At 43.6% G+C, this 21968-nt stretch overlaps 2 protein-coding genes across 3 annotated transcripts in view; one reads left to right on the forward strand and one right to left on the reverse strand.

Annotated features, from left to right (window-relative positions):
* SLC4A1AP (solute carrier family 4 member 1 adaptor protein) overlaps positions 1 to 2416 on the reverse strand; it is a 17642-nt gene extending 15226 nt beyond the window's left edge. The window contains exons 1-2 of the mRNA XM_065833578.2: positions 1658 to 2416; positions 363 to 549 (exon numbers count right to left, since the gene is read on the reverse strand). Of these exons, the coding sequence (XP_065689650.2) occupies positions 363 to 549; positions 1658 to 2194 (724 nt within the window). The 5' untranslated portion in view covers positions 2195 to 2416. The remainder of the gene's footprint in view (positions 1 to 362; positions 550 to 1657) is intronic.
* Positions 2236 to 21603, forward strand: SUPT7L (SPT7 like, STAGA complex subunit gamma). 2 transcript variants are annotated; one of them, XM_071806112.1, is made up of 5 exons: positions 2236 to 2325; positions 2887 to 3539; positions 10429 to 10753; positions 12678 to 12915; positions 16404 to 21603. In XM_071806112.1, exons 2-5 carry the CDS (start codon positions 3127 to 3129, stop codon positions 16664 to 16666), a joined length of 1239 nt encoding a protein of 412 aa, XP_071662213.1. In that variant the 5' UTR covers positions 2236 to 2325; positions 2887 to 3126; the 3' UTR covers positions 16667 to 21603. The 2 variants fall into 2 exon arrangements, with proteins under 2 accessions (XP_071662213.1, XP_065689652.2); XM_065833580.2 differs by lacking the exon at positions 2236 to 2325 and adding an exon at positions 2620 to 2643.
* The last annotated feature ends 365 nt before the right edge of the window (positions 21604 to 21968 follow it).

The following is a 21968-nucleotide window of genomic DNA, read 5'->3' on the forward strand; positions in this document are numbered from 1 at the left end:
GCTAAAATTTAAAGACAGCTGTACAGCAGAGAAGTCTCAAGGAATTAAATTTCACCTCTCATGCGAAAGCATGGACACACATGAACAGGAACAAAACACACAGCATTAACCTAAACTCTCAGTTTAATGTCCTTTTATAGGCATAGGCAAACTACTTTATCCCAGATTTTAAAAGAAGCTCTAGCATAGTTCTCCCCAGATATAAGCTTGTCTTGTCACAGTTCTCCTCTTTTTAAAAGGAAGAGGAACTTCCACTGGATTGGGACACTTGCCATCCAGATGGAATTTCAACTCAAGTATTCACTGAAACTGGCATAAAGACCTTCCAAGGCGGATCAGCTGATTTATGCATCATCACTTACCCATTCCCCAGGAGCAGCTCATGTCACTGTTCTGACTCTTCTCACTTCTTCTCTCCTCCTTTTCCTCTTCCTCATCAGAGTCCTCTCCCAACATTGTCTTTTCTAATTTTGCTTGCTGCTGCTTACGCAGTGCCTTCAGTTGTGTCACAGTTAGTTCCGACTCAGACTCCTGGTCCTCTTCAGGTCCCTACATCACAAATGGTAACTTTACAGAAATGTTTTTTTAAAGGAAAAAAAATAAGTATTTTCAACACAGAGGCAGATTATATACAATAACATAAATCACTAGCGTGTTGTTCAAAATTTGCAATTATTAGACCATTTGCTACAGTTTGCATCCCCAAATATATTGGTTTTAACATCTTTTCTAAACGGGGGGAAATAAGAAATAAACCTTACTGTGTACTTGTAGTGAGGCCAGTCTCAGATATAACTGTATTTTAGAGGCAGAATTCAAACCTTTTTTTAGCAGTGCCATGTGGGAAATTCAGTGAAACAAGCAACTAAAATATCAGAAGTGCATGTAGGCCACTCCAAGTGCTTTCTAAGTTCCTACTATCATAGAATCATTTTGGCTGGAAAAGACCCTTCAGATCATTAAGTTCAACCATAACCAAACTCTAGCACTGAAAACCTCATCTAAATGTCTTTTAAATGCCTCCAGGAATGGTGACTCCACCACTTCCCTGGGCAGCCTGTTCCAATGCCCGACAACCCTTTCTTTGAGGAATTTTTTCCTAATATCCAACTGAACCTTCCCTGGTGCAACTTGAGGCCATTTCCTCTTGTCCTATCACTTGCTACTTGGGAGAACAGACCAAGACCCTCACTATCAAGAACTCCTCTTGATCACAAAGAAATATTAGTGCTTTCCTGATGCATCATACTCTTGAAGAAACACTCCTGACACACCGTACCCACGGAGAGAAATGCCTTTTGCGTTTACTGCAGGCTGGCAGAAGCTGCTGTGCCTGTTCTCAGGCTCAGCCCCCACTCCAGCAGAGCTACCTTGCGTACAGTGCACCTTGATAAGGGAAGCCCCCAGCCCCAAACCTCACTGCAGAGCCCACCATGGGCACCTCCAGCTGACAGCTTCTCCCCAGCAAAACAACCACAACAACACTTGGCAGCTTTCAAACCATGCAAACCCCCTCACAAGCCAGAAGCTTTCACACAAACGCCCCCGCAAGACGCCAAGGAGATCTAGAAGAGCTTGATCCGGGGAAGTCTTCCCCACACCAGCCACCCCCATAGGCTGCGGGGAGCATGGCGGGGGCCCCCGGGCCCCGACCCACCTGCAGGAGAAAGAGGCGGGAGCTCCCGCCGAAGCGCAGCCCGTGGCCCACCCGCACCCGGCAGTAGGTGCGGGGCGGCACCCGCGCCTTGTTGAGGAAGGTGCCGTGGGTGCTGCCCAGGTCGTACACGTAGAAGCCGGCGGCGTCGTCGGGGGCGCCGGTGTCCGGGCTGCGGGCAGCGCCGCGGTACTGCAGCACGGCGTGGTGCCGCGACACCGAGGGGTGCTCCAGGGACAGGGCGCAGCCGGGCAGCCGCCCCACCAGGAACCAGCTGCTGCCTTCCAGCCGCACCGAGCCCAGAGCCACGCCGCCCTTCAGCACCTCCAGCCCGTAGCCGGCGTCGGCCGGCGGGCGGCTGCCCCACGGCGGCTCTTCGTAGCGCGGCGCCACCGCCGCGACGGCCGGGCGGGTGGGGGGCGGCGGGCTGGGCCCCGGCTCTCCGCCCTCCGCGGAGCGGGCCGCGGCAGGCAGCGGGTGGCTCGGCCGCTTGAAATCGGTGGTCTCGGCGGCCGCCTCGGTCTCCATGGCGTCCGCCATCTTCCCGGGTCCGTCCCTAAATAGAGTCCTCCGGGGACGAGCGCCGTCGCGGCTGCAGTACCGGGAGCAGGGCGGAGCCGCAGCGGTCGCGTATCTTTGAGGAAAAGCGGCGCTGCCTCAGCCGCCGCCCGGTATAGCGTGAGGGGCGAGGGAGGGAGGGAGGTGGCGGCGTAGGCGGGAGCGGCGGTGGTCGCTTTCCCCCCTCACGGCGCTAAGGCGCGCTGGTGGCGGGGGAGCCTCTTCTGCTGGCGGACCGGGCCAACTTCCGGTTCGGCGGGGTACGGCTGGGGCTGGGGCTGGGGCTGGGGCTGGGGCTGGGGCTGGGGCTGGGGCTGGGGTTGGGGCTGGGGTTGGGGTTGGGGCTGGGGTTGGGGCTGGGGCTGGGGCTGGGGCTGGGGCTGGGGCTGGGCTGGTGGGCTGGGCGACGCCGTGGCGAGCTGCGGTCCGAGGTCAGGGGCGGCCGCGGGCCCGGAGCTGGCCTAGGGAGGTCGGCGGGCGGGCGGGCGGCGGGATTTCGGGGAGCGGCAGGCGAACTGACTGCGGCCCCCGGGGTTGCTCCACGCAAGTCGGGGAGTGCCGTGGGTGCCGCGCAGCGAGGGGCCGGGGGGGCCCAGGTACAACCACACGAGTCCCAGTTACAAACATAAATAATTTCTCCCTGACGGGTGCGTCTCTTTCTTCTTCTCCCTCAGGAGAAGCAGCAATGTAACCTGTGAAGGGCCGGCGCTGTGTCCTCATGCCGCCGTGGGAGCTGCGCTGCTGGGTGAGGCGCTGAGCTAGGGCTCCCTCCACATTCATAGTTCTCTTCATTCGGAGCGTCCTAGCTCCAGTTCCTGCCGCTGCCCAACGCCCAGCGCTTTTCCTGTGACAGATACTACAGTGTTTGGTGGCCCCCTTTTGGGCTCTGAGGACAATACGTGACCTGTGTAAAAATGCTGCGATATTGGGGTGAGATTCCAGTTTCATCCAACCAGGCCAACCGCAGCTCCTTTGACTTGCTCCAGCGTGAGTTTCGCACGGTGGAAGTCCAAGATCCGCCGTTGCATCAGCCATCCGCAAACAAGCCCCGACCCACCACCATGCTGGACATCCCCTCCGAGCCCTGCAGCCTCACCATTCACACCATTCAGCTCATCCAGCACAACAGGCGCCTGCGCAGCCTCATCGCCATGGCCCAGGCTCAAAACCAGCAGCAAGCAGAGGGCATAAAAACTGAAGACAATGAACCTCTGCCATCTTGTCCAGCCTCGCCGCCTCTCCCTGATGACCTGCTTCCTCTGGATAGCAAAACCCCCAAAATGCCATTTCAACTGAGGCACAGTGACCCAGAGAGCGATTTCTACAGGTGTGTTGCTGTTTCTTTGGCTTAGTTCTTGGCTGAAGGAAAGTTGAGTGTTTATAAATATATATGTAGTTATGTCAATTCCCTTAGGCTGAAGGGCCAATTGTATGTAAAGTATAAAACAGGCTTCAAAAGGAGAAAACTTAAATTTCTTCCATGTGGATAACATGCACGTTGTTTAAAATAAATGTGCTTTTGTTGTCTGTCTATGAAATGTGAATGTGTAGTGCTGACTTCTGTCTTGTTAGTGCTATGCTACATGTTTGTGAATGATTTTGCTGTCTTCCATGGTATTTTGACAAGTTTGGTTACAGAATGTGAAGTCCCTTCTGTTTAGGTCGCTTACAGCTAAACTTGCATTATTGTAACTGAAAATCCAGAAGACGCGTGACTAGGATTTTGGCTGTTTAGTTGTAGGTTCTGAAAATATGATTTGACAACATATTTGTAAGATTTTAGTGGCCAAGGACCTGCGACTAGTAACTATCACATTTTGCCTTCTTTTTTGGTATTATTCAGGTCAAAGGTGATCACGAGTACAGGTGAAGGGAGTTCTTGTCTCTGATACTGGCTCCACCAGCCAAGGGCTGGAGAATATGTCAAGGAAGGCTGCATTGCTTTTACCTCTGCAGCCAGTCTTTGATTAACTAGTTTTGCCATCGTCTGTCTACCCCTCTGATAAGTACTAAATTCACGAGGAGGTGTTGCATTTTGTGCAGGATCTTGTGATACTCTGTAGGTTATAGGCATTTAAATTTAGGGATTAATTCTCACTACTATAACTTTCTGTTCTTAAATTAAAGGCTGTGCACCAGTGAACATGATGTGGGAGAGGATAATACATTTTAGTTTTTGAAATGGGGAAAATGTGCATCAATAAAATGTAATGTAGCAGTTAAATGTCATGGAGATCTTTAATGGCCTGAGGCTGTATAAAATGCATTTTACTGAAAGATGTTGCTTTTGGTAACATAGTCTCTGAACAATAGAGCACTTCTTTAGTCCTGTCTGTGGAGGAATACCATCATCTTTTGAGGAAGAAATAAAGTAGTTAGCTGAGAGGGGTAAACGGAAATCCAGTCCTGTGAGGATTAAGTCTGAGCCCTGTGACTCCTGCTCTTTCTAGCCCTGTGGTTTGTAGAACTGAGGAGCTTCAGCCTTAAGCTCAGTTTTCTGTGGCTATGTCCCTGTTTTGGGGGCTGCTTTGTCTTTTTGTTGTCCCTTGGGAGTTTCTGGGTTGCTAGAAAGGAAATGTTATTTAGCAGTCAACCACATGGGGGAGTTTAAGGACTAGATTGCAAAAACTGAATAGACAATTTTGGAATTAAATGTTTTGTGGCTGATAGAGAGTGGAATTATAATGAGCTGCAGTGTAGACTAGAATTTAATTGTGTGTTTGCTAAACTAAACACATTTATGCTTTTCCAGGAGGAAAGCTTTGAATTTGTTGTGGTATGTTTTTAACTGTTTTAAGAAACTTATATATAAGAATAGCAGCTGGTATTATAGTAGTAAAGTTATATGATTTGCTGATGCCTGTTCTTTGTGTGTAAAAACAATTTAAGGAAGGCCATTCTTTCCTTTGATGAAACATGGTAGTTCTTAATTTTATGCTGCCTTCTGAAGTGCCATTGTCAGAGTTACAGTGTTTGACTGAATCCGTATTTTAATTCCATTTTCTTTGGCAGTAACCTGGGTCTGAGAAGCAGTGTATAGATATATTTAGGCACAGGAAGAAAGGAAGATGAGAGGAGCCAGCCTGAATCAGACCACAAGTTTCTTTATTATAGTCATGTCCTCTAATGTTTCCTTGTTATTTGTTTTCATTCTTGGACTGCACACCCTTTTATTTTGTTATTCCCTGGACTGATTTTGGTTTCCCCCCCTCTGCCCTGCCCTGTACCCCTGCCTCCTTGTCCCTTTTGAGATGAGGAAGAGTCAGAACCTAATTTACTGCTAGTTTTCTGTTGTTTTGGTCTTTTCAACCCCCTAAAATCTATACCCCCAGCAGTTTTAGTTATGAAGCTATTCCCCTTCTCCATTTTTCTGGACTGTTTATAAATGTGTTGAAACAAAGCATGGTTCTGGCACAAGACCTCGAGGGAAGACCCGGGCTCCACAGTGGAGATCTCTTATGTACTTCCTTGTTGATTGATTCGGAGGTACCTTAATATGTTTGTGAAGCTGATTTTCCATTTACAAAAGCTGTCTGGACTCTTTCTGAGTATATCATGTTTACCCATGTGTCCTCTAAGTCTCTTCTTATCATGTCTTTGAATTTCCCTGTTGCAACAGAATATATGAGGCTTCCCAGCCTGCAGTTCTTCACATCTGTTCTGAAGCTATTGGAAGAAAATGTTTTAATGTTTTTTTGTCTTCTGGTCCTTATGGACCAAGCTAGTTTAACGCAAGAGGTGACTCACCACAGCTATTCAACTATTTCATCCTTGAATTCCTCTAGTATTCCTGGATGAATTACCATCTGGTTCTGGTGATTTGCAGCTGTTGATGTTTCAGTTCTTGGAATACACAACAAGAGCTTATAATTTGGTTTTGGTGGGTATAGAAACAAAAGGTAAGCTTCAAGCATAATCGATGAAGAATGAGTAAGGAATTGCAGACTCAAAACTACCATTTGAAGAGGAGGCTCTTACCGTAATATAGCTGCTAGCTTTTCCTTCTCTGTTCGGCTTCTTCTGATTAGCATGAATCAGTCTTCAAATGAAACCAAACCTACTCATTATGTGCCTCTTCAGATTCTTTTTCTTGTGTGTGCATGGTTGGTTTCTTAATAGTTTTCTCCGCTGTTCTCTGATTTGTGTTCCTGACCACACGGCACGTGTGCTTTGCATTGAAAGACAATCTGTGAATGAAATGGGGAGCTTGCAATGGGAAGACAGTTCATGGCAGAAGAGTTTGTAGTTAAGAAATGTCTGTACAGAAGTAGGGAAGCTCGTGTTGGTGGGATAGCAGACTTAATGTTGGGAAGGATTTGGAGCAGTGGAAATCAGAGCAGGCAGAATGTAATTCCCCTGCTTGACTAAGCACTTTGGCTTAGCCCATAAACTGTCTGGTCTTCTGACTTGGGCCACTGGGGCACAATTCATTTTCCAAAAAGTATTTATTACCTCTTGCAATTACCTATGGAGCAGCCTCTTGTGATACTTGTTCAGCCTTCTGTAGATATAGCAGAGAGAGTTAAAAAGAGGCTTGCTGAGGATGAGGTGGAAAGAGGCCCTTTTGCAAAAGGAAACAGCTTTGTGGTTTGAGTTTGTTGTGTTCTTTGATGCACTGACTAGTATAATCTCATTTTTCCAATGTTCTGCTTTGTTTTACTGTTTTGGGGGAAATGGCTGTGAAGCAACCTTGTTGCACCTCATTTGGTAGAAATTCAACTCCACAATGTAATGTTTCATACAATTGATGTGTTCATAGGGAAAACACCCCCTCCCTCCATCTGCTGCTAGCTTATGCTCACCTAGAAGGGAGCAGAGCACTTCAGTCTGTTACCGCAGTTGAGTGAGCCTTGGCTATCAATCCTTGTACTGACTTGGCCTAAACACTTTCCCCTGAATACAGTTGGATGGGAAATGAATCATGAGATCTCCTTCCTTCTAAGAAAAACAACCTTACAGGAGAGGAGCTTGTGGTGCCTTTGGGGAATGTCTTGTTGACACACAAGATGAGCCTTTTGTGAGTTCTGAAACATTATTAATCCTGAAAATAAGCCTAATTGATATAAGTGGACTCTTTTTTCTGTTGTGAAGTTCTGCATGTTGCAGGTTTGCTGACAGCAGTGGGAAAAGGCTGGGCTTTGGCTCTGATGAATTCATGGCTTGGCAGGTAGGTTTCTGTCTGGGACATCATTTAGTGTTGGTGACCCATATATAAAAAAGTAGATCCTGTTAGAAATATAAAATTGAAGAGCAACAAGTTGGCCAGTATTTGTGATAAATTTCATACTATATATTCTGTAGAGATGATCACCTCCAAATCACAGGCCTAAGTGCCAGTTTTGTTAGTCTTTAGTGACAGAATTTTAGGGATTAAACCACTTGTTTACTCGCAGCTGTATGACCCTGGTGATATGTTAAATGGAGGCTTCATTTTGGATGGGAGCTGGATGGGGAGCCTTTCAGGAAAGCAGTAAGTGCTGCAGAGAGTGGCATTCTGTGTTATGATTGTATCTGGAAGGGTGCTTTTTTGGTGCTAGATATCTGGATGAGACTGAAAACCAAGGCTCTTGTACTTATGATCATCAGTGAAAAGAAGTTGGCTGCTCCATTTTGGCAAGGCTTGACATTAGATAGCTGCTTTCAGCTTAAATGATTCTATATGGCTGTTTCTGTTTATGTGCATTCTTATCAGTCAGTACCTGAAGGCTAAAGGAGGTGAAGAAAAAAAGATATTTTGTCATTTGTTGTTTTCCTTTAACATCTACAAAAATATTTCATTTTTTACTTTCTAATTGGGCTTTTAATCATCTTCCTCTAATGTTTATTGTGGGAAACAGGAAAACATGAGCAGAAAATGTAAGAGAAACAAAACATAATTGCCTGACCCTACCAAGAGCAAGAGGTGGGGATTTGGATTTGTCTACAGTACCTGAAATTTCTTTTCTCTCTGTCTTCAATTGATCAGATTTCAAGTTGATTATATCCTTTTCAGCATGGTGACCTAGCTGCATTTTAATGCTGGCAATTAGTTTCTTTCCGTCTAGGAGTTTAAGAGAGATATAACATTCTCTGCTGCTTCTGAGCAGTGATATGCATTGCTAAATGGTGGTTGTGCTCTACTTTACAAGTGGCTGAGTATCCTGCTTGGACTTGCCAAATTCTGTGTCTAGTTTAAGTTTGTACATAGTGTTTTGGTTGAATGACAGAGTGTCAGTAACGGCTCGTTATTTGTCTCTGTGTTAATAGTAGTTTGGTGTTTGGCGGTTTTGGTAGCATAAGATGGTCTCAACTGATGGCTGCTGGAGAGCTGGGTATGCCCTTTATATGTGTTGAAAAAGAAGAGATGCTTTTTTATAGGCATAAATTTTGATGCTTGTTTTCTGGTTGGTTTTGTTTGATGATTGTTTTCTTCTGTTGTAACCTCCTGGTCTTGGTGTTGTATGAGACATATGGCTGTTTGTGAAGTTCAGAAATGTTGGTGGAAAGTGGAGGGGAGAGTGAGGGAGATGTGAAACCAGTGTGGGTGACACTTCATTTATAAGGGAGCTGATGATCTTCTAATTCATCTTGTCAGAGCGCCTGCTGTCTTCTTTACAAAGTAGTTACATAACTGAGTAGGAATTGGGATGTGAGTCATTTTCCAGCAATGAATAACTGGGATGAATCCATGACCTGAGAGCCACATGCTGTTCTTAATATCCATTTAGAAATATCATCATCTGCAGCTCTCACTATAGTGTGATCCCTCCCTTTATTTGAATAAGCGAAGTGCTGATCTGCTGTTCTTGAAAATGATTTTGGTCCTGATAGCTCTAAGTTTAACCTTCCATGTTCCCGGACCTGAAATATTTCTTTTTTTTTTTTGTTCTGCTGTGTGGCAGTGGTTTTCTATGGGTCAGTCCTGAGGATCAGGAGGAGCTGAGTCTCTGTGACCCAGCATCTCGGCAAGACTGAAGCGTACGTAATGCACTTATTGGAGTAACAAGAGTAGTGAGAATTTTATCAAGGCATCAGTGCAGTCTGTGTACTGTTTAATCAGGTCTTGTTCCTGGAATGAATGTGTGGTGATACGCAAGTAATGTAGGGTGAGAGCGAGGCAAATCTTGGGCTAGGCTGCGGAAGAGGACTTGATCAGAAACAAATGAACTGTGAAATTGTTAGCTTCATTCTGCCATTGGTGCTGAATGAAGTGTAAAAAAGCATATAAATACCATACTTAGCAGAAAGGAAATTTGATTTTTTTGACATCAGCATTTGAAGACCGTGTTACTGATACAGGCAAATACATCACAGGCATCTAATCATGAGTTGAGAAATCTGTTTACCTTTCAGAGGTCTTGCTTTGTCTTATCTTCTCTTTTTCCTGTGTGGAATTTCTATTTGTTAACTCATCTTGATGAAAAATCCAATTGCCTGACTATAAATGGATGATGTTTGACATGTCAGTTGTTCTGCCATATCCTTCATCCTCCATGGTCTCTGCTTCCTGCTGAGCAACTTCTTCCTTGAGAAGAGAAATCTCAAACCCAAGGCTGAGAGATGCTGCTCAACGACAGAACCCCTCCAGGCCTGGTGTTCGCTTCTTAGGTAGCATATGGGTATATTTCCATTAGTGACTGCTGGAAATGAGGGCAAGGAAGTGGTCTTTTTGGCTACAGTGTACCTTTATGAAATGTATGTGTATCCCGTTTCTTGCTTTTTATGTGTGTGTTTTGCGTTGTCATTTCACATCTTGCCTGTTGCAGAAGCCTTTGTATCTTACTATTAAGTCTGTGACATCAGAGATAATAAGGAAGAGAAATGTGATTATCTGAGAGGAGAAATTATTTGCATTCATGTTATTTAAAATGCCTTTTTTTGTTTGTGTTAAAGACCCATTTAATTCACATCTCCAGGAAAAAAAGGCTCTTGGGTGGGAAGAGAGTTGCTTAAGGGTTCAGAAGAATTGCATCTCATATTCGTGCATCACCCAAAGAATCTTCTGGCATTAGAAGGGAAAATGAGAATCTGCAGTGCTGGTTTGGAGAGGGGGGAAGAAGGGGAAGCAGATAAACCCTTACTCTAGTTAGTGTTCATATGTAATAGAGAAGCTGTGGAGAACCCCAGACAATCTGCTTTCCCTTTGTACATCACCTTAGTTTTGACAATATCCCTTCAACTGACACATCCCTTTTCATTTTCGGAGGTGTGCTATTTTTGTCTTTTCTGCTTTTTAGAGGAAAAGGGGAGCCAGTGACTGAGCTGAGTTGGTCCTCTTGCCGGCAGCTTCTCTACCAGTCAATGGCCACCATCCTGGCTCACACAGGATTTGAGTGTGCCAATGAGAGCGTCCTGGAGACCCTGACAGACATCGCCCACGAGTACTGCTTGAAGTTCACCAAACTGCTGCGCTTTGCTGTGGATCGAGAAGCTCGGCTTGGGCACACCCCGTTCCCTGACGTCATGGAGCAGGTCTTCCATGAGGTGGGCATTGGCAGTGTGCTCTCGCTGCAGAAGTTCTGGCAACACCGCATTAAGGATTATCACAGCTACATGCTTCAGGTGAGAAGAGCAGTAAGGACTGGACGGCACCAAAAAATGTACCCCCACTACAATTGCTTATTCCAGTAGCAAGTCCTGGGTCTTGCTGAAGTGAAATCCAAACAGGAAACCTCTTGACTGTGGAGGGGAGTCATCAAGGAAAAGATAAACAGGGGTTTTTTTGACTGGAAGACAGAGGCCCTTATTTGTGTCCCTGCTGAGGCTAAGAATGCTCTACTGATGGTTTGTCTGGGTTTAAGAGGAGGCACCCAACTCCTGAATGGCCCAGACAAAACTAACAAGTAGAGGTGGAATCTCTACTGATTGATTAGCTGAATTTTCTGCTTTAATGGGACATTTGGCTGCTTACCATTTCAGAAAACAAGTAAGCAGGTAAACAGAAATTACTTGACTGTGCAATGGTTTTGTGTTTGCTTAAGCAAGGGGTGACTTGCTTAAGTTTTAAGAGCATCGGGTAGTATTGCGCTGATCTGAGTTGTCACACAGGTGGTGCCTTCCCCTCTAAAAATGGCTGTGCTTCTGTGGAGAAAGAAGAGGAATTGTTAAATTCCTTGGAATAAGAGGTGCCATATCAATGTAGATTGTAAGAATAAGGGTTTGGCTTCTCTTGGACCAGTTATTCTGTGAAATTAAACATATGCATTTTATTTGAACGGTATAAGACTGTCTGCCTGTTGTGGACTTACAGAAATGCAAAGATTTGAAGCGGGAATTTTACTCCTACTCATCAAAAAACAAGACTTGAAACAAGTAGGTAACCTGTGACCAGAGGCAAAGCCTGCCATCCCTTCCTCCTTGTCACATTATCTGGGTGGCAGTTGACCCCTCTTGGAGCAGCTACATTGTGCTCACTTTCCCAGGGTTGGCGCCTAATGGCTTACAGAGGCAGGACAGATCAGAGACACCTGTAAGCGCACGTGGTATGTAAATTGTGATGGACTTGAGGTTTGTGCATAAAAATGACATCGTCAAGATCTGTCTTCATTAGAAACATTTTTGTTCAAAAAACCAGTTAATTTTTGTTCAAATATTTTTGCTCGGATGTCTCCTTTTGGAATTTGGGTTTTCTGCATCATTCTGCTGATGCAGTTCACTCTTATCCTCCACCTGGTCATTGTCTTATTTGTTCTGTTCTTCATGCAGGGCTGAGGTCTACAGTAGCCTCTGTATTTGGAAGTATGTCTAGGAAGGGGGAATACCCTTTGCTGTTCTTTTTCCTTCTTGCTTCTGCTGTTAAAACCCTTGAGCTTTTCCTGAGCATAGCTGGCTGACTGTTGTGATTCAGTGCTGTAAACAAGCACTGGTTAGAAGCAGATGAAATCTGAATTTTTAAATTTAATTGGTTACAGTGTTAAGTTTCAGGAAGTACAGGGTAGTTCTGTATCTCATTCCTGTGTTGGTTTCACTTCTCTGACTGGAGAAAACTTCTGTGTTTTTTGCTGTAAATGTGTCTGAGAGTACCCAGACTTTGCCCAGCAGTGATGAATGTCTGAGCTTCTTGTTTTTTAATGCTGGAATAAATTTGTTACTGGCAGAGGGGGGATCATCTTATAGGTAAAACCAAAAAGTAAGACTGAGACACCAAAAAGTAAGACTGAGACACTGCATTTGTTTCATGCCCTATTTAAATTTCTGCGCCTTACCATCACTGTCTGTGAAGTAAAGGTGCTCATATTTATCAAGCAGATGTGGTAGTGGATTAAACCTGTTAACTAAAGCCCTAGTTACAGGACAAGAGTTGTTCTTAAAGGGAAAAAAAAAAAAAAACTTTATTGTGTAGCTGATAACCCATTTACTTGTTCATTCAGGTCAGATGTTAATAATATTTTGGGAACAGAGCGCACTGCAATGTAATCATCTTCAGAGTCTCTGAGATCACTCTGACCTTTTTGACCACTTTTTCACCCTCACTGATCTTTGACAGGTTAGCAAGCAGCTCTCAGAAGAGTATGAGAAGATTGTCAACCCGGAAAAGGCAGCTGAAGACACAAAGCCTGTAAAGATTAAGGAGGAACCTGTTAGTGATATTACTTTTCCCATAAGTGAGGAACTGGAAGGCGATTTGGCTTCTGGAGACCAGTCTTTGCCCGTTGGAGTCCTTGGAGCTCAAAGCGAGCGCTTCTCTGCCAACTTGGAAGTAGAAGCTTCCCCGCAGACTTCAGGTAGGTGTTTCTTGCTACTGCTGGAAACAGTGTATCAGCTGTTCCATGTGATCTTGTTTCCATTTTTAATAGCAGATCCCAATGTGAGGAAGAAGGAGAGAGGATTTTTAGGCTTTAATGAAAAGATTTGGATGAGAGACAAACCTTTTCTTGCTTTCTAAATACAAACTAAAGAGGCAAAGGTATAAATTATGAGGATTTATTAAATAGTTACTCTGTTCATTGACCCTGTAGAACACAATATGCTTTATATGGTGTTTATTTTTAGGGGATCATTAGAGTTCTCGTCTTTGTTATTGGTGTGAGATTGTTTTTCTCCAGTGATGACCCAAGGACTTTACTCCTGTTTTGTGAACTAGGGTATTTGCTGCAGGTGTGAGCACTGGTTTTTTTTTCCCTGTCTGATGTAACAAAGACAAAAAGAACTTTTGGTTTTCTATATATGTATTTATTTTAGTTTAAAAGATACTAGAGTTTTATCTTTATTTCTGTTAAGGAGACTACCAGATATTTTTTCCTTCCTTTTTTTTTTTTTTTTTTAACTAAGTAGTTTTGGATTCTTGTCCAGATATTCATGTCACTGAAAAGTTGAAGGCCATGTTCCTTGTCCATGAAATAAATTCAAGGCCATATATAGTTTAGGCATGGAATGAGTTGTGGAAATACTAATGATGCTTGGTGCAGTCGTCCATATTCAGAAGTCACCCTGGTAGTGATAATCATTGTTTTATGAAAGCTTATCAGTGACTCGTGTAAAATGGGCTTGTGGGAGTCTCTCCTAGCATCTTTACCCCCAAGCCTGCTGTGGTTAGCTGAGGTGGTGGAAAGTGAAATGGTGAGTGAAGTAGTGGGGTTACGGAGACTGCACTCTTTTTCTCAAAGTTATCCCGTTATGTTGGCATTGAAGCACACTGGTGGCCAGCATGGGAGACTCTGCTTCTGCTGTGCCTTTTCTATACCTATGTGCAGGTTTTGCTCTGTGCACCATTTAGTAGTGCTATATTTCCAGGAAAATGAAGTGGTCGTCATTCTACGAAAGAAAGCCAGTTTTGATTTTTGTATAGAGCCTTCTGAACTCTGGAAATCCCTGCAATAATAACTGTTTCACTTAAAAATCTGGTTAGAAAACGATGAAACCTGTCCTCCTACTAAACCTAAACTAAGCAGCATATATGCTGAGATTAGAGTATACCTCTTGAGTCTTTTTTTTTTTTTAGCATGTTTTGCTGTATTTTAAAAAAGCACAAATCCATCTAATGTTTTTCTGGAAGCTCATGTTGTTTTCCATAGCAACTCTGAAATGTGAATTGCTCATATTTTTGTGGGAGAGGTAACAGCAGGTTCCTCTGGCCCATCTGGGGTTGCAAGTGATTCATCTAGAAAGCTTTGTATTAGCATGTCCCACTTGAGATCCAGAGGTTAGCACGGTAGCTGTATATTAAATGCCTCTTGTCTCTCTGATACCGAATTGATGTTTTCTAATTAAGAATACAAGTGCTCTGTTCCTCCCTGAAAATCCCTCTTCACTTCACAAGGACCTTTGGAAATCTTTTCACTGTGAGGCAGCCCAGTCTAAAGCTGGGCAGGCTGGAGAGCGTAATATCATAAGGAGTGCTGCAATTAGGACATCTCCATCTCGAAAATACAATGTGAGGCCTGTGGAGGGGGCAGCAAGGCTTCAGTGTCTGAGGGCAAAACTCTTGTTACAGCCTTTCGTGTTCTGCTGGTGTTTCTGCTCGTGCCTGATGTTGTGGTTGTGGACAAGCTGCTTCATTGCAGTTGGGGAAATGGAGGTGAAACTGGGGACCTTGTTCTTCCACCCAGCAGGGTAACATGAGGATTAGCTCATTTGTAAAATACTTTGAAGTTAAGCTACTTTGAAGAAGAAAGATCCTGTGTCATGCTTAAGTACCTATTAGTGACACCCTCAATGACAGGTGATAGAGCTGAAAGGAATAAGGCTAAGCAATGAAGAGCAATTGATGAAAGACACAGTAAGTTTAGTGATTGATTATTGTGTAGACTGGAGTTGCAGGAACTGCTAGCATTTTAATGATGCGTCCATTGTTGTTGAAAAGAACACATTTACTTATAATTAGCATAAAAAGGACTTTTCATTAGGGCAACTGGACACCAGCATATGCTTTCATTCTGGCTTGTTGTCTAACTGCTGAGCTAATATAGGCTGTGTTACCACAAAGACCTCCCAAACCCTGGTTTGGCCTAAGCTCCTCTGGAAAGGTGCCAGATTCCTTCATAAGGGAGAATTGACTGTACAAACCTGTGGTGGAAAACTCATTCTCTGTGTAATTGCTAGTAATATGGGACTGTTGCTAGTAGTATATTGATAATAGGGAATAGTACCAGATTTGGCTCAGTACAAGAGGGTTGGTTGTGCGTTCGAACTGTAGCCAAGCTCCTTGAGACACAAAGTTTGGAAAACCTATTAAAACTTTTCCTAGGTGTGTGGTGGTTTTGTTTTGTTTTGTTTTTTCATGTGAATTTAACCCCACACAAGAGGGACTAGATTTAAAAGTCAGAAGATTTCAGGCTTTCTTCACTTCTGGGCTGTTATGCCCATCTCAACAAAGGGCCCAATTAGTGTATTTTTAATAGGATTTTTGTCTTTCTTAAAACTGTAAATAAGCAGAAAGAACACAATCTATAATTACTGCTCTTGGGGAGAAAAACATTTGCTGTTATCAAGAAATACGGTTTTGTAGCCTTGTAAAGAAAATCCTCAATCTGCTCAGGTTGCACTCTAGTCCTTTTTTTTTTTTTTAAAAAAAAAAAAAAAGGGTGCTGTTTCCCAGCGGGGTGTCTGTGAGGTCGGGCCAAGAGGGTTTCTTTCCATTCTGCTGAAGGCTGTGATGAGACCTGTGGATGCTGAGTCCAAGGAGGCAGGCTGTTGGATGGCTGACTGCAGCTCTCATGTCCCTGTATTTCAGTGCTGGAAGTGGTATTTGAGACTGTTCATCTGCGCAGTCCTCTGCCCTCTCACTTCACCTCCCCTGCAGAACTATGAGAAGTCCAGTATGTCTGACAGCTTAAAGGAGGGTGGGTGCTGACGTTGCAAGGACGTCATCATCATGAATGACTTCTGGACTGCCTCTAAGCCCTGCTTGTGCAGGATCTTGTCCAGGTTGTGCTCATTGCTGCTGAGACACTCCTTCCTTCTGGAGAGTGATGTGGACTCTTTAAGTTGTTTCTCATGGAGAAAACCACCTGGAGGATTGTTGTGAAAGGATACCATCATATGTTTTAGAGTGACAATTACTGGGCTATTTAAAAAAGAAAAAACAACTTTTTTTTTTTTTTTTCAGTTGTCTCACACTGGTTGGTGTGTTTCTGTTTCTGCCGCCCAGCCTAGTTCACCTGTAGCTTTGCTTTTGCTCCGTCTTTACCAATGCCACTGTCTCTTGCATCTGCATGCCATTTGTAATTTGTCTTTTTATTCAGTTATTACTTTGTGCTTTTTCCTCCTCTAGGGGCTGAGGTGAATGCTTCCCCACTCTGGAACTTGGCACAGGTAAAAATGGAGCCACAGGAAAATGAGGAGGCCAATGTGCATGGCCACGGGGTCCTTGGCAGCGATGTCTTTGAGGAACCGATGTCAGGTATGAGTGAAGCTGGGATGCCACAGAGCCCCAATGGCTCTGAGAGCAGCTATGGTTCTCATTCTCCTGACAGTCTGATGGGATCCTCGCCTGTCTTTAACCAGCGTTGCAAGAAAAAGCTGAAGAAGATGTGAAAATAGACAGTCTTCTTATTTAATCCTGATGGTATGTAATAGACTTGAAATGAACTAAGAGAGCACTATGATGGCTATGATTTACAAACAGGGCTGGCCCTGGTGTATGATGGACTTTGCATAAAATTATTATCAGACGTTTGGTGTGTTGTTCACTTCCCTGCCTGTCTTTGCTGGCTTCCATACTCCATCCTGACTCATGAGATTGAAGTTCACCCCATATGTTTGATGGTGTCTTGGCTTGCTTTGGCAGATTAATGAGGAAGTTACCAGTGGAAGGTATTTGTGAGGATATTTTCTAAGTCACAGAATCGTTGAATAATTTGAGTTGAAGGGACGTCTTGAGGTTTCTAGTCTCAGCCCCCTGCTTGAAGCACAGCCAATTATGATCAGGTTGCTCAGGGTCTTGTCCAGTTGAGTTTTGAATATCTCCAAGGATGGTGATGCCAAACCTCTTTGGGCATTTTCCCTGTTTGACTACCCTCATACTTAGAAAAAACACGTTCTTGCATCCAGTTGGAATTTCCTGTGTTCCAACTTGTGTTCATTGCCTCTGTTCTGTCATTGTTCATCTCTAAGAAGAGTCTGCCTCTGTCTAACCTGTCCGTTAAGTGCTTGTATACAATGAGATCTCTCTTTAGCCTTTTCACTTCTGAAGTTTGAAGAAACCAAGGTACCCAAGCCTCCTCTTGTACATCCTGTGCTCCAGCCCCTTAACTGGCTTTGCGGCCTTCTTGCACAGGGGAACACAAAAGTGGTTGAAACCCTCCAGATATGGTCTCACAAGTGCTGAATAAAGAAAAATAATAACTTCCATCAATGTGCTGGCTACAGTCGTGCTAACTGTTGCAGGCAACAAGACAATCTTAGGTCAGGATATTTCACTGGTTGGGGAGCTGTTGCTGATGATGGTAATGATGTTGGCCTTGCAAAGATGCTCTATCAGCCAGCTCGTTCAGTGCTTTCAGATGCATCCTGTCTGGTTCCATGGACTTAGGTATGCTCAACTGGCTCAAGTTCTTGCTAACTTGATCTTCCTCTGCTGTATGTAATGCTCTACCAGGAGACTCACTCTGCCTCAAGGCAGACGTTACCAGTGAAAACAGGCAGAAAAGGTGTAGAGCACATCAACCTCAAAGTACATCCTTTGTCACCAGGTTCCCTGCATTGTTGAACAGTAAATCCGCGTTTTCTTTTCTTTAATCCATGTTTTCTTTTGCTTCCAGTGTACTTAAAAAAGCCCTTCACATTTCTTATCAGTTTCGACTCCAGCTGAGCTTTGGCTTTCCGAACTGTCCCTGCATGCCTAGACTGTGTGTCTGTATCCCTTTGGGCCAGTCCATTCTCACTTTCACCTCTGCATTGTGTTTTTACACACCTCTGCACTGTGTGTTTTAAGCTCAGTCCAGGAGTTCTGTGATTGTCTGTGCCGGCCTTCTGTCATGCCTGCTTTACTTTCTGCTCATCAGGCAGGACTGTTCTTCTACTTTGAGAAAGCTGTCTTTGAAGATAAGGCAGCACTCTTGTGCCCTTTTGGGGGGCCAGGGCAGCCCATTGTGAGATCCTGCCGAGATGTTCCTTGGATAAACCAAAATATGTTGTCATAAAGGTCCAGGACTTTGTCTTGTACATGTTTCTCAAGATTTTAAATGCCACAATTCCATGTCTGCTGCAGCCAAGACCTTCACATTCTCCACTAATTCTTCCTTGTTAGTAACAAGTCCAGCAGAGCTTCTCTAATTGATTTCTTGATTATCTAGTCAGAGAAGTTGATGTGGTTTTCTAGAGAGAATGAAGCAGCTTTTATTGTACTGTTGGTGTAAGCCCGTGCTGGCAATGTGAACTTTTCCTTTACTCTCATTGGATTCAGTGCAGCAACTTCAGACTGGCTGAGGTTTCCTATTCAAAGCTGTTATCGTGACAACGTAGTCTGAAACAGAATCTATTTTGCTGCTTGCTTTTATGACTCAAGCTGACTGATAGCATTTTTTTTTTGTTCTGCACAATCCTCAGTTATCAACTCAGTCTTTAACTTGATTCAGTGAGTATCTCTCTCAAAAAAGCTAGAACGAACATGAATCAAGAGTCAACAGCCACTTAAACTGGCTTTATACCCGTAAGCCGTTGGGATGTTTGAAGGAGATTTACCCAACCTCCCATTTGTCCTTACAATTGCAAGTTTATCTTTTGAAAGAATAAGCTCCAGGCATAGTATTTTTGTTTCGGTATAACATGTCTAGCCTTAATTCTTTGTTCCTAACTGTGTTTCTCTTCCACTTTATAGAAGTGGAAGCCAAATAAAAAATGCCTTAATGTCTAATAAGAATGTGTGACCATAGGCTTTTATGGACATTGGACCTAAAAGTGTCCATTACAGTTTTAAAAGTTTCTCCTCGGGGGGTAGATTCTAGGTATTTGAAGCCTAGTTAGTAGTTGAACAGTGGACCTGTGTATAAGGAAATCTTTCTTTTGATTCTGAGTTACCATTAGGCATGCTGCAATGTCTCTGTTTTCTCAGCTGTAAAAAAAGAGAATAGTTGTGTTTGCCTCTTAGAAGTGTGTTTGAGTTTTAGTTACTATTCAAAAAAGGCACTGTGATCCTTCAGAAAGTTTTGTGAGAATTGTGAACTTTTCTTCCATTTGCATAGGACTGTTGCTGGCTGGAGAATCCTTAGAATGGCCACTGAAATGTTACTGACCTATATGATACTGGTCTTAAGCTATACTGTTTATCATGAAGAAGTACAGCACAGTTGTGCTGTTCAGCTGCCCAGGTACTAGGAAGGCATTTGAGGTGGTATCTTCTCAATCAGCTTTAGATGTCTGAAACTGAATTTATTTCTCTGTGCCCCATTTGCAGCTGAAGAGGAATAGTCAGGACACCATTCTTCTGGCCTTGAAGTAGAAGTGTAAAGCAGGCCAGATGAATGGCATTTAAAAAAGTGTCTATTTTTCCTTTGTGTGCCCATAAAGTGAGTTCAACTTGGCTACCTCAGCTGAAGGCTCCCACACCATCAATGTCTGAGTTAAGTGACCTGAGTTTAGCTGTTCCTGTCTGGGAATTAGAGGAGGCTTCTTCCTGCTGGGCCGGTGCTTTTCCTCTCCTACACATTTTGTAGATCTTACCGTTGAAATGGTAGTAGACTGCCTGTCTTAACCAAAACCAGCAGATCCAGTGTTCCCCTCAACACACAGAATGTGCTGGGCTGGGACCTCAAGACTCATCTTGATTTGGCTGTTGTGTCTTTGGTACTGTGCGAGAACACCTGTCATTGGGCTTTTCTCCATAGATGTGTTGCCAGACTGTTATAATACAGTATTGTTGAGGCTGGGGCAACTGCGTAAAGTCCCTGGCACTGTTTTCAGGAGCTAGAAGACAGAGTGGCTGCTGCCGGCATTGCTTGGTCATTTGCAAGATTTCAAGTGAGCTAAAAATGAAAACGTGCTGTTCTCCAGGGCTTTGGTTAAATGTCCTAAGCATCAGTCTTAAGTGCTTTCTTTATATTGCTCATGTACAGATGTTCTGTCTTACTTTTCATTGTTTTTTTTAATTTCACATGCTTTTTCCACACCCATTTCACCCTGTAACACACTCTGCAACAAGCCAAGCCCAACTGCTTTGAGTATATTTAAATACAGTGGAAATTCACCCTCCATTGATTCAGCTGTGTTGTTGCAGTGGAAGAGGGAGGTGTTACTGATTCTCTTTGGGATGCGTGTTTATGCAGAGATGAGAAGTGCTTCAGCACCACTTGTACATTTTAAAATGATGACGGAGTAAAATCTGTACATCGTGTTCCCCTCATTATGGTAAGCCTTGCTTCTGACATTTACGTGCTTGATGTGTCCTTTTATGCATGTGGAAGCTTCACCTTCTGGGTGAGCTCTTCCCACCTGAACATTTACCATCCTTAGATTTACGGTGATGTTCATCATGCATGAAATAGTGAAGTTTCAAATCTAGCTCACAAAGTCAGATATAGACAGTATGGTTTTTTTTATGAATCGAGTAAAATTTTGCTAGGTGTTGTTGCAACCAGTGGGGAGTTCATTGACCATGTAATCCCCAAGTTTCAAGCTACAGTTAGATTATGCAGTGGGTTGGGATGAAGCTCATTTCTTGCAGCTGTAGTTTTTTGCTGGTCGCTGGTAAAGTGCTCTGCCAGCTCACCTTCTTCAGTAACGTGTGGCTTTATTGGTTCTTTCTGGTTTCTCTCTTCTTTTCCCAAAGGTAGGTGGTTGGCAAATTGGAATGTTATTGATCACATCCATGTCCAGTAGCACTGATGTCTTTAGTGATTTATTTTGCCGTGATTGAAATTGCTGGAAACTTTGATACCAGTTTGGAGAGCAAGATCTGTGAATTACTTGGCTTTTGAAGTGTTTTGCATGGAAATCATGCAAGATTATAGTTGAGAGAGTGCTGTGTATCATATTCCTTTTCCCCTCTAGCAATACCTTTTTATTCCTTTTGAAGAGTTTTGCCTGATATCCAACAAAGTTCACTATGTAAATGGCAGTGTAACAACTTGAGTATATAGTTGTATGTCAGACTGTGCTACCTAGGGATTTAATTCCAAGACCATCCATACTAATTTGAATATGCATAATGCTGTGCAGAAAAGGAGATGTTTCTTGCATAGAAATATACCATTTAAAAAGAAAAAAGGAAAATAAGATTAAGTAGGGTAAGTGAGGCCAATCTGATTATGTACTCAATTCTGAGTCTAATGCACATGTTATGTGTGAAGGATGCTTTACTTAAAATGCTTTTGTACATGCATGTGAATGAAATATGTAACTTTGCTTGTGTTTATATGGAACAAAATTGCTTGGAAATATTTCAGGGTTGTGGGTTTGTTGGTTTTTTTCCTTGTTCTCCTGGAGAGAGTTTGTTTATGATTTCTAAGAAAATAAAAAAAAATCAGAAATAAAAATCCTGAAGGTGTTGTGTGGATTCTTTTCTTTGTTCTGAAGAATGGTGCTGTGAACACAAAGGCCAGTCTTGGGTTTCTGTCCACTTTGACGTGGGATCTGGAGTTGACCTTTTGCAGGCCTGAATAAGGTACTGAGGTCACAACTAGGGTGACAAGAGATGTTATTCCAGGAGGTGGCCAGAGAAAATGTAAGGCTTATTTTTCACAGGTGCCAGTGTGCCTCAGAAGTGATATTAGTACCACAGTGCTAGTATTTGTATTCATCTAGCATAAACAGGTTGCTATTTCTGAAGCAACTACTTATATTTACTTCTACTACTTAAATTACCAGACTACGTAGGAGCCTTGCTCCAAGCCTTGAGCTT

The sequence above is a fragment of the Patagioenas fasciata genome, chromosome 3 (genome assembly GCF_037038585.1).
Source record: "Patagioenas fasciata isolate bPatFas1 chromosome 3, bPatFas1.hap1, whole genome shotgun sequence".
NCBI classification, from domain to species: Eukaryota; Metazoa; Chordata; class Aves; order Columbiformes; family Columbidae; genus Patagioenas; species Patagioenas fasciata.

Bases quoted from the DNA above. Each gene is read 5' to 3' on its own strand.
- SUPT7L (XM_071806112.1), top strand. From the start codon at position 3,127: ATGCTGCGATATTGGGGTGAGATTCCAGTTTCATCCAACCAGGCCAAC. The intron at 3,540-10,428 runs GTGTGTTGCTGT...TCTGCTTTTTAG, and splicing joins CCAGAGAGCGATTTCTACAG to AGGAAAAGGGGAGCCAGTGA. The intron at 12,916-16,403 runs GTAGGTGTTTCT...TTCCTCCTCTAG, and splicing joins AGCTTCCCCGCAGACTTCAG to GGGCTGAGGTGAATGCTTCC.